The following is a 12,417-nucleotide window of genomic DNA, read 5'->3' as shown; positions in this document are numbered from 1 at the left end:
CAGTCTCGTTCATTGTATAGTCTAAGAGAACCTAGAAATCAATTGTTCTGCAAAGGGGCAGCTTGTTTTCCACTTTCACTTTTAGCAAAATTTGTGACTTTTTTTTTTTTAAAGGCACGAATCCAAGTCTTTCTGTATAGCCTGCTAATATTAAATGCTGCTCAGGCAGCTCAGTGTTTTGAAATAAGTGGATCAGATTCTGTGCAAAGTCTCATCCAGGCACAGGCTTCCACTCTTTAATACGTACATATGTTTGGAGAACAGCTTGTGGTGAATTGTTAAAAGAGGGATGAATAGTTCAGTAAAAATTTTTAAGGGCGGTAGGAAACATTCACCATTAGTCAGGATTTTGGGACTTCCTTTAAAAGGTTACATCATTAAATGCTCTGCTCAGATAAAAATAAGACCCAGAAGATGCAATTTAAGAAAAAAAAGTACTTTATGTTAACAAAACCTTAATTAAATGCCAGACATGGGAGATTTCTTTCCAAGAAGAGACCTGCCATGCTGGGAGAGACCCAATAGCCACATAGCTCCTTGCTGTCCCTTTGCTGTGACCAGCAGCAGAGAGGACAGCACATACAGCAGACAAGACCTTTCCCAGGCATTGTGTCAGATTTTACAGCCAAAGTTTTCTGATTTATTCAGAAATAATAATTTGTGTGTACACCCCTATAAATTGGTCTAATCCCTTTTCTAATTCTTTTCTGCCCCTCCAGAAGGTTGCCCCAAATTCTCTTTTGGAAGGTGTAGACAGCGAGTTCATGGACAATTCCTTTGAGCAGAGGCTTCTTTTCTGCTTCTGACTTCCATGCTCCCCTTCTCTGAATCTTTGTGACTTCATTGCTGTGCTTTCTGAGATGAGAGTACTGAAGCAATTAGCAATACCAAGACTTTAGGTGCACAGCATTAAATAGCAATAGTTTGTTTCACTTGTTACTCTTTTAGAACTCTTAGTGTCATATTGACTGTTTTAATGAGTTTATGTTTTTAGACAAGTAGGCACACATTTCAAGGTCTCTTGAGTGATAATTATTAATTTAGGGCTCATATCTGCTTAATTTTAGGCAGGGTTATTTTTTCCTTACTTGCATCATCTTGCATTTCTTTTCATGAGATCCTGTCTGCCACTTCTTTCAACCCACTCCCAACTGACAGTTTACAGCTCTTCCCCACTTGTTTTAGATGTGACCATTCTGAACAATAAAAATTCTCCATTATGGAAATTCACAGTTCATTTCCACCTTTGCTCCTTAGCTTTTACCTCATTAATCCCCTATGAGAGTAGTTCCTTCTTATCCCTTTGAAGTATTTCACTACCAAAGGCTCTCTCTAAAAACTGGAAGTTTTCTAACATATTTTAACATGGGGGTTTTTTTGAATGACCTACACATCAGATAATCTGCGTCCCTTAGAAGAATTCATGCTTGTAAAGAAAAAGCCCTGAAAAATCCTCCCCTCCCAAGGAAGCATTTGGGACCATGGCAGCCAGGATTTTGTGGCTTAGGAGGGCGCTCAGGCAGAGTCCCACTGGGAAGAGAAGCAAAGAACAGAAATTCCTCAGGATAATGTTATCCTGACAGGGAAGGAGCCAGGAGATAAATGTCTCCTCATATTATCTAGAAATGTGCATGAACCAGTTTCTGCTGTGTGGCCATGAGGTCCTTTAGTAAGTCCCCAGATTTGCCCATAAAACCCTATAGAGCATAGCAGTGTAACCTTGAATCCAACAGAGATTCAGATTCCTTCTGCAAAATTTTCCCACCCCCTACTTTGCAGCAAGATCAAATGGCAACATATTGCACCAATACAGCCTGAGAAGAGGAACATTAAATCCCCAAATAGCAAAGTGGAGTAGAAAAGGTACCTTGACAGACACAAGTTTTCATCTGATGGTCACCTACTCTCGATCCTTTCATAACACAACAGAATGAAGGGAGTTCAGGGGTACCAAAACATTTAGAGTAGGTACCTTTATCAGGAAGGTGAAGACCATTAGGAATAAAGGGAAGAAGAAAACACCAAGTTCCTCTTCTTTCTGCCTCCCTTCCTTTGTCTCAGGATTTGGATCTGAGCTGGAGTCTCGTGGCTCTCCCTCCTCCAGCTTCAGTTTCAGCAGACATCTCAAACATGCAGACATCTGCTCTATTCACTTGGCAGGTACAAGAAGTCCAACAAAAAATTTTTCTGCCAAATTAATTGGACTTCCCACCCCCCACCCTCCCACACCCCTTACTACTGAAATGATGTCTCTACTTAGGCTAGCAAAAACATCTTTAGGTATGGAAATGGCAAGCATGGAAACTTTAGTTGTGGCATCTCTACCATATTTCCCCTTCTTTCTTACTACTGAAATTCTTACTTTTTTTACATAAGACAGTCTCATTTTTAGATCTCCACTGATATACAGTCAAGACATGACAATTTCAGACAGATCTTTTATTGCATTTGCCAGAAACAGGCAGATTTTAGTATTAGTTTAAGTGATTCTTGTTGATGCTTTAAGAAAAGGTTTGATGAAAAAAGTGCTTTGTAAGCATAAACTGTTTAAGAGTCAAGTTACTTTTTTATTTGTTTGCTCACTGATATGTATGTATGGCAGTTGTATGTCTTCATTAAGGGCAAAATAAATGCAATTTTTTGTAGAAAGTGTAGCTATACATATTTAATCTATTTTAAAACATAGAAATGTTTAGACATTGTAGCATAAATTCAGTGCTTATTTCCTAAGCAACAATGCATTTCTGAAGTCCATTTGCTGTGTCTGCATTAGTAAAGTTGTGTTTTAATTTATATTCATGCCTGAACCATAGTGGTAAAGAAGAATGCACTTTGATTGTGGCTTGCACTTCAGAGTACTCACTTATATTTTCAGTGTTACAAAAATTAATTTTTGGCACTGTAAACAACATTTAAATCCATACTAGAAACAAAAGTAATTTTGAGGTATGTCTTTCGTGACTTTATATCAGATGTGCAGTCTTTGTTAGTCACCATCAGTAAATGTTTACCAAGGTGCTGAGAAATTTCTTCTGCAGCAATGTATTCTGAACACATCTCCTGTTAGAGCTTTGGTTTATATGAGCATTGATAACCTAGATATTTCCAAAAAATGTGTTTGAACCGTCTTTTGTTTCATTTTTCCAAGTTCTCTGTAGATAATTAAATGTTGAGGTTATATTATTTTTGAAAAAAGAAGCGCACTGGTTTTAACACCAATTTAAAGGTGGATAGTGAGGCTGAGCTGCTTTGTGCTGTTTTCCAGGACTGAAGTGTGGGACTGCAGAGGAATACTCAGACACCATTAGGATATTAATAGACTATATAGTCATTTAATTGTGATAAGCATGTTTATGAGTACTTGGGAGAAAGAAAAATAGCATGCTCTTTGGGGAGCCTAGAGAAAATACTCAGCTATAGTATATGCATTTAGTTAAAAAACAGAAAATAATAGAGCAGAAGCACTGGTCAAAAAATCAAGAACAATATTTGGAAAATTTAATGAAAATTGAGAGAAGAGACAAAACAAGAGCATGGATGGAGTAAACAGAAATGTGAAGAACCACAGAGGAGAGCAAAAGGAGAAGTTCTGTTCTGTAATGTTTTAAGAGGGCTGAGATCTTTTGATGTAGTACATGTCTATGTACTCATAGCTAGCTGTCAATTCAATTCTATTCATTTATTATTAATACCTAATTAGAGAGCTGCACATGTCAATAAATCTTCATTATTATTTCTACTTATTCATAAACGCATTTGGATGGAGGAGAACAATTCCATGTACCCCGGGCATTTTCAGTAACAATTTTTTGTATATAAAATAAATAATATTTTTGGTGCCTCTATTGCAAGATAAAAATAAAGAAATTCTGTAAAACAGGAGGTGGGAGACAATTTATGACTGCTACTTATTGCATAAATTTATATCCTTTCCCTGTTTTAATGCCTTATTGTTTCCCTGATGTGCTTATTAGGTTGTTTCCTGCCAGGTTTGCAAAATAACTGAATTATAAACTTTGGACTTCATATGTATATGCCATGTGTATATATGCATCTGGATTTTGAATTTGTAGTGAAAAAACACAGTACTGTGTTACTGCAAATGACATTGCATAAGAATTTATATTCTTATATGCTTTTACAAGCTGCTTTTTAATTCATATAAAACTTCCTTCTAAGATGAACTGATTTTCTTTCATTTGTGAACATGACCACTTGTTTCAGCACATGTTAACTGTGTCTATTGTCTCTTGTCTAGCTGTACCCCACAAAATAGGGCGGATAATTGATGGAAGCCCTGCGGATCGCTGTTCGAAACTTAAAGTTGGAGACCGGATCTTAGCTGTGAATGGCCAGTCTATTATTAACATGCCTCATGCAGATATTGTGAAGCTCATTAAAGATGCAGGTCTCAGTGTAACTCTTCGCATCATTCCTCAGGAGGGTAAGTCAATGGCCCTTAAAGACAGGAAGAAAATTTTAAGTAGCCTCCAATTAACTTAAATTATGTCACCACTTGAAAGAGCATCTTTTGTTCTCCTTCCTCCGCTGTAACGTGCAGCACACCAGAATTATGAGCTTAGAACTCGCTCAGATAGGATCTGCATTCTTGAAAAGGTTTCCAGTTATGAAAGGGGTATTTAAAGCAAACCTGGAGAAACCTGACAGAGAGAGAGAAAGAGGATATTAAGGTCTTTTGCAAGAATTGTCTTCTACATGGAAAAGCACTCTACAAGAGAGACAAGTTTTGAGTTCATTCCTTTATATCTTGCTATAAGCCAAGCCAAAGTTTGACAAAGTGATTCACAAGAGACTGCAATGGTTGTCACCAGGCATGTTCGGCCACCAGCTACGTGTGACAAAAAGTGATGTGAAGGAAGAGTTCAGATTTGGCAGTTTCCTCCATCACTATCACATAGTGACACATCACTGTAAATGCACAAGGCAGGAAATAACTGAACCCTAAATTATCTCATTTTTAGGGTGAGGATAAGGAGATAGACTCATTATTCTGGTCATTGCTCCACATCTAATCAGTGAAGATCTTTTGATGTTGGTTCCTTGAGGTTTGGGGTTGATTTCAGGGCTTTTTTTAGTTTAACAATGTGCTGCACTGCTGCATGAATTGTACCACATTAAGGAGACCATGTCTTTATATCTCAGCAACAAATACCGGTAGAGCTGGGAATGACACACAGAAAGTAATGGAATTACTTAATGATCCATGGCCCAGTTAGATGGCCTTCACCTTATGCTGCTGCATCCAGCAAGGGGACAGGGAAATTGTCTGACACTGGTCACAGTCTGCAACTGAGAGAACTCATCTACTTTGTTAAATGAATTCAGTGAAGGGAAAAACACAAACGTACACACATTTAGAATTCACTTCAATTAGTACCCTTATAATTACTGGAGGTCAGCTTTACGGGCATCTAAAACAAGTGTTACTTCATACAGTCCATGAAGTTTGTTTAAGCCTCTCTGGTATCGAGGTTAAATAACATCATTAATAGTTTAGTGTTAGAGATGGATACATTAAATTAGAAAGAAAGCAGAGGTGCAGCTGACTTGCAGTACTACAAGATGTTCTCAAGTGCTAGTGATGAGAAATCATCTGTGCCAAGGCACAGCTTCCCTGTGTGACTGTGTGACATTGGACACCTCATTTGCCTTCTGATATTAGCTTCTCAGCTTAGAAAAATTGGTAAAAAATCTAATACCTCTGTAATACACTTTCAGGTAAAAAATACCATATAAATGCAAAGCAGTTTTAGAAGCAGCTCATGGTTTGACCAGTTCATCCATAGTTATGAGAGTAATGTAGAAATGAGGGACAACATTTCCAATCTTCCTCTCTAAAACTTGCAATACAAAAGAGACTCGCAGATGCAAAATGGGCAATTACAGCCTTAAGCATAGTAATTACACAGACAAGTATTGCTTATGCCTGCATGAGGAGTGTTTTAAGTGCAAATATACAAGCTTTTTTTGACAATTAATCCTAAATTTAAAATATTTTCAATAAAGTAGCCAAATTTTTTTATAATTGTGGGCATAAATTAGTTAAGTAGAGAATATGTACCCATAGGGAAAAACTCACATGTTAAAAGTTTAAAAATAAACCACATGAAAATTAAAACTAGATTCAAATGTAAAACTACCCAAGATCTGTATCATGTGTAGCTCTTGCTGTTAGGGATGCTCAGCCATATGTGTGTGTCCATTTTGTTTGCTTTGCACCATGCCACACTGGTCTCACTCCTTCTGTTGCAAGGAGGAATAGCAAAAACATATTTGCCTTTGCTGTTGATAATGCAGGAACTTCTGCAGTGCTCTGTCCTCGTGTGGGCAGAGTCTTTCTCATTTATGCATCCTAATAGGTAATGGTGAACAGGACTGTGCTGGTGTGTTGGAAAAAATACACTTGATATGAGCTCAGTACAAAATGAGTCTCCCCCCAAGTCCAGCAGGAAGCCTGAATGAAGATTGGCATCTTTTATTTATAGCAAAGCAACAAAACCATATTTCCTATGCCAATCTCTCTGACTTGTTGAATTTTGTGTTGTTTGGAAAGAATGATTCTGTTTTTCTGCACCGTTCCTATGTGGAACCTCAGTCATTTGACATAACACAGTGAAATAAACTATCAGTTCAAATGGTTAGTCAGAATTTTTTGAGATTGGGTTTACTGTTTTACTGTTCACAGTCCCCAAAAATTTAAAGACAAAAAATTCTTGATAAGCTCAAAGACAGCAGGACCTAATATGTTCCTAACACTAAACACCAGTGTTTTAGCTTTTGTGACACGTCTATCATCCCACTGGAGAAAACAGTAAAATGTTCATCCTCTCAAAATGAATTTTTTTCAAAATGGAAAGCATTTCAAATATCTTGTAGCTGTGCTAAGGCACATGAAGGACAGGGAGGTCCTTCAGGACAGCCAGCACAGCTTTACCAAGAGTAAGTCCTGCCTGACCAACTTTGTGACCTTCTACAATGGAGGAACTACATCAGTGGACAACAATGGACAAGGGAGGATCTACAGGTCTCACCTATCTGGACATCTGCTAGGCCTTTGACATGGTAGCCCACAGCATCCTTCTCTCTAAACTGGAGAGAGATGAATTTGATGAGAGGACTGTTCAGTGGATGAGCAGGTTGAGGGAAGGGATTCTGCCCCTCTACTCTGCTCTCATGAGATCCAGCCTGGAGTTCTGAATGCAGCTGTGGGGTCCTCTGGACCTGTTGGGAGCAGTCCAAAGGAGGTCATGAAGGTGACCAGAGGGCTGGGGCACCTCTCCTATGAGGAGAGGCTGAGCAAATTGGTGTTGTTAAGCCTGGAGAAGACAAGGCTCCAAGGACACCTTATTCTGACCTTGCAGTACTTAAAGGTGGCTTATAAGAAATACGGGGATAGACTTTTTAGCAGGGCCTGTTGTGGTAGCACAAGTGTTCTTACAGCTTTGAACTAAAAAGGGACAGATTCAGACAGATATAAAAAACAGGTTTGTTTTTTTTTTTATGATGAGAGTAATGAAACACTGGAACAAGTTGTCCAGAGAGGTGGTAGATGCCCCATCCTGGCATTCCTGTCAAAATTCAAGGCCAGGTTGGGCAGGGCTCTGAGCAGCTTGGTCTTGTTAAAGATATTCCTGTTCATTGCAGGGGAGTTGGACTAGACAATCTTAAAGTGTCATTCCAACCCAAGCTCTTCTGTCACTCTATGATTCTATCATTCCATCATTCTGTGATCTGTAAATCTATGCTTTAAAAGAATATGTGAAACGTGGAAGCAATTTCCCTTGTTCAGTTGTGTTTTAAATAATGACAGTGTCAACCAGAATTATAGAAGTCACCAAGATTTCGGATCCCACAGACTGTCAAAAGGAGACCATTAGGTTCAAATGTCTTAAAATCTAATTATAACCTGAGCGAGTAAAAGCGACAACGCATAAATTTGCCGACGTAGCGCGTGACCAAAAATTATCATTGTGTACCTTGGCCCTTTATTAAATGCTGCCCTGTGACAGGTGTTCCATCTCCATCTCCCCATGAAGCAGAGCTGAACAGCCCGGCCTCGGCGCCCAGCTCGGAGAAGCAGAGCCCGCTGGCGCAGCAGCACAGCCCCCTGGCCCAGCAGAGCCCGCTGGCGCAGCAGAGCCCCGTGGCCCAGCACAGCCCCGTGGCACAGCCGCCACCTCCGCAGCCCCTCCAGCCGCAGGGACACGAAAACAGGTTCTGCACTTTCTCATTTCTTCTTTTTTTTTTTTTGGCCACTTGTATGTTAGTCTGGAGTCAGGAAGAATTTTTTTTTATGGTGGGTTTAATCTCTGGTGTGTCGTTTACCAGCCAATTTCTCGCGTGTAATTTATGCAAATTTATCCATAATGGAAATCAAATGGTAGGGGGACAGAAATTTTGCGGCCAGCTGTATTAAATGCTGTTTATATAAAAAGCACACACAGGCTGTGGGATGATACAAGTTGCTGTGACCTCCAATCAACACTATTTAGTCTTTATCTTATTTTTTAGCATGTTAAACAAGGCTGATTACACTCACTGTCTTTATGCTAATCTTCTGTAACCAACACATATCATCAAGATCCTCTTCCCCAAATGATGCTAGCTACAGGACTGCAACTTTTCTCTTCTGAAAATACTTGAGTTCACTTGTGATTCAGACACTACACCCTCTAATTCTCCTTACTTAACAGATGTAGTACTTTGACTTGCCCAAACTTATTTTCTTTCAATTAGTCATACAAGGAAAATTACTTTGCCTTATATTTAATTGAGTACTTTCTCCAAAAGTGATCACCTCCTAGAAGACATATGTTTCTGACAAAATTCAATATGAAGTTTTGACAAAAGTCATTTAGTGCTACTGGAAGTCACTATTAAATATCTGTTAAAGTGGGAATTTTCAGATGGGAGCAGCAAATGATATTAATCAAAGTTCCAGAAAGAAATTCTGTAATAATTTTACTGAAAAGTGTAAGCTCTAATTGCTCATGTCACCATTTACATATTCAGCAAAAATTACAGTGCCTCCATCTGTGAATAAAAACATCATCTACTGATATGCAGCTGTGGCCATATATTGGGCACCTGCCTAGAGATGACTCTTTTTTCAGGAAAAGGTCAACTCTTGCTAGTTCACACAGTATTATTTTTCACTAGATTTCATGAGCTAGATCACAGCTTGTTTGTATAGCCACATACATTGTTTCTTTACCAAAATAAGATTTCAAAACTCTTAGGAGTGATAGGAGTATTAACTAGGCTTTTTTACTTCCAGTATTAAGGCTTAGTATCACTGGATGCCTCACATTAAGTTTGTCCTCTATCTTCTTTTTACAGGATCATGATACTGAGTAAAGAAAGTAAGAGGCTTGCATCTATGCATGCAGGTCTTACTAATCATGGCATCAGTCTATTTTAACCTTCTCAGAAAGTCAAAGGGAAATAGTTCTGATTTTTTTGTGTCTGGTTAGACATTCGGATAATTAAAACTACTGTGTTGGAAGATTAGCCATAATTTCATTGTAACAACATTAATAAATTAATGAAACTTTGAAACATATCAGACAATTTGAAACATTTAGATTCAGATTACCTTTGTATATATAAATCAAGATAATAAAAAACAATGCTGTCACTTTTTCAGAGAGTAATTTTCAAATCTCTTTCAAAGTCTATATGTGTCTCTGTATCTGTATGTGTCCATGGACAGACACGGTCACTTGGTTGACTGAAAACTTCCAGTCTATTATTAAAGCAGAATTTGAAATGTCTATTTCCTGTACAGGAAAGAAATGTTTCCTTTGGCACCTAGGGAAGAGCGTAAGAACATTCACTTTGTGAACATTTTTGTTCAAATATAACCTAAACCACTATTACAGAATTACCTTGCTAGAAAGGGTTCAGGACTTTCTTTGTGCCTCTTTAGCACACCACATGGCTGAGGTAGGGAAGTTTGCCTTTAGGAATGTTCTTTACTTCACCCTGAAGTGCCATTGTGTGCTGATTTCCATGTGCTAGGGGAAATTCCCATCTGAATAAAGTCAATAAGTAGCTACTGTATCTTAGAAAGTCACATTTTCTTGCAAATTTTAGGACCCACCTCCTTGTAACGATTTACCAGCTCAAGCGATATTTTACTTGCTATTAACTCCTCATAACCAAATTTATTTTCTTTTCACCTTACGTTATTTCTGTGCATAACTATTGACATGAATTTACTGACACAGCTTTTAGCCACATAGCCTGATAGGGAGTGTATAATAAAAATAATACACACTGTAATAACAGATGTTATATCAAGGAATAGCTTTCGTTAAAGAGGTAACAGCTAAGACAAAGAATTTATCCTTTTTTAACCTTAAGAAGCTCACAATAATACTTTATGTCAATGAAAGGGGATATACACTGGAGTGATATTCCACTTATTCTGTAGAAATATTAATTTTGGAAAAAAACACTTTATAAACTCAGTGAATTATTTTGTAGTGAGCATAATGGGTGTTTTCACATGCCGTTTCATCTTCAACATAGGTAAAGCGGGAATCAAGATGTTTTTCCTGTTCCTGTCCCTTCGAGTCCAATCCTGATCTCACTGATAGAAGCTGGAAAATAGCACAGTATGACCTGAGGGAAAATTGCTTATGCCCATGTTTCAAAAGTGCTCACTGTTTTCAGCTGCCTCAACTATTTACCCCTGAGAGTTTTGCTTCCCTGTGAAAATTTGTTCCGCGTAATTTTGCAGCCGGGCAGCTGGCTCTCACTCCTCGCTCCCTATTGCATGCAATGCATATTCCTAATGAGGCCTGCTGCCCTCTGAAACTGAACCACTGTTTTGCCTCCCTCAGCTACAGGTCAGAGGTAAAAGCCAGGCAGGATGTGAAGCCCGACATCCGGCAGCCGCCGTTCACGGACTACAGGCAATCCTCCACGGACTACCGGCAGCCCCCGCTGGACTACCGGCACCCGCCGGTGATGGACTACCAGCAGCCACCCCCGCTGGACTACAGGCAGCCCCCGCTGATGGACTACAGGCAGCACTCCCCCGACACCCGGCAGTACCCCCTGGCCGAGTACAGGCAGCCCCAGGTACAGGCAGGGCTTGGGAAGGATGGAAGCTTGACAGGTCTCACAGATGTGTGTGCGTGGCAGAAAGATTTTTTTTTTTTTTAATGTAGAATGTGAAGAAGGAATAGAAATAAAAGCAAGTTTTATTCTCCTATATTATTATATTAATATATTATTATATTAATATATTATTCTCCTAAGTATAGGAGAAGAATTGCTGAGACGGTCTTACTAGGATAACGAAGGAGGCAAAGGGTGTGTTAGTTAGAAGGGGTTTTTATGGCTTAGAGCAAAGGATAAACCCACCTCAAACAAGATGTTTTTTACCAAGCAGAAAGATAGCACAGGCAAACAAGTCAGCAGACATTGCAAGTAGAAAAAATGTCTCAGAATTTTCCATTGCAAGAAAACCGAAAAACAACTTCCAGCTTTAAACTGTTATGTACTAACTTTTAGTGATTGGAGAATAGTAACATGAACATGGTAATTACAGTAGTTATGACAGGCTATAGATAAAAGTTAAGGGATAGATTGGTTCTACTGCATTAAGATGCTCAGCAAAGTCTATAATGCATTGTAACCCAAACCAAAGGGTCTCCAGGCCTGCCTGCAGCTGGAGCTGACAGCTGTGGGCACAGGCTCTGCCACCCATGGCCCTGGACTGCTGTAACATCTTGGATGGAATAAACTGCATTTTGGAGAGCTGCCTGGAGCCCCACATCCCTCATTTTGGCTCTTACAGGCAGACATGCCCAGAGCGCTCCTACCCACACAGAATGCTGAAGGGTCTGTAGGGACAGGTCATGGATGCTGGTAAGGAAGATGCCACTATGGAAGGAAAAGTCACATTAAAGGGTTTTACTCTGAGTTACTACTTCTCTGTAGAGGAAATTACTTCCAAACCATTAATATTTATGTATTAATGTGTGTGATCTGAAAATTAACATTACATTTATAATTGTGTGACTGTAATGTTAAATTAATGCCATTTTTAAGGTACTGGAGTGTTGAAATAAAAATTCGAACATAAATAGCCTTTTCATCAGCAGAGGACTTTTTTCATTTTTGGCACATATTCATTCATCAGACAGTGGGTGTACTTAGGTCCGACTGCATTTCTACAGCATTCTTGAAAATTAGGATTTTTATCTAATCGGACTAAATAAATAAAGGAATGAAATTCTGACTGATAAAATTAAATTTCTGTTGGTAATAGTCTGGATGAGTAGAAACTAGCCCATGAAACTTGTTTCTTTGACATCAAGCATGATCTGACAAATTCAAAGCGATGATGAGTTAGATGAAGAGTTATGGTACCTTGGACAAGAC

At 38.9% G+C, this 12,417-nt stretch overlaps 1 protein-coding gene across 12 annotated transcripts in view; it reads left to right on the top strand.

The window, feature by feature from the left end:
• Positions 1–12,417, top strand: part of MAGI2 (membrane associated guanylate kinase, WW and PDZ domain containing 2) — a 701,395-nt gene that overhangs the window by 646,456 nt on the left and 42,522 nt on the right. For 8 of the 12 annotated variants that reach the window (XM_058021985.1, XM_058021981.1, XM_058021982.1 and 5 more), the window contains 3 exons: positions 4,259–4,444; positions 8,058–8,235; positions 10,869–11,109. In XM_058021985.1, the coding sequence (XP_057877968.1) occupies positions 4,259–4,444; positions 8,058–8,235; positions 10,869–11,109 (605 nt within the window). The remainder of the gene's footprint in view (positions 1–4,258; positions 4,445–8,057; positions 8,236–10,868; positions 11,110–12,417) is intronic. The other 4 variants (XM_058021983.1, XM_058021991.1, XM_058021980.1 and 1 more) reach the window with 1 other exon arrangement.

Source organism: Melospiza georgiana, chromosome 4, assembly GCF_028018845.1.
Source record: "Melospiza georgiana isolate bMelGeo1 chromosome 4, bMelGeo1.pri, whole genome shotgun sequence".
Lineage (NCBI taxonomy): Eukaryota > Metazoa > Chordata > Aves > Passeriformes > Passerellidae > Melospiza > Melospiza georgiana.
Note: the sequence above shows the minus strand (reverse complement) of the source record. Positions and strands in the feature narration are given on the sequence as shown.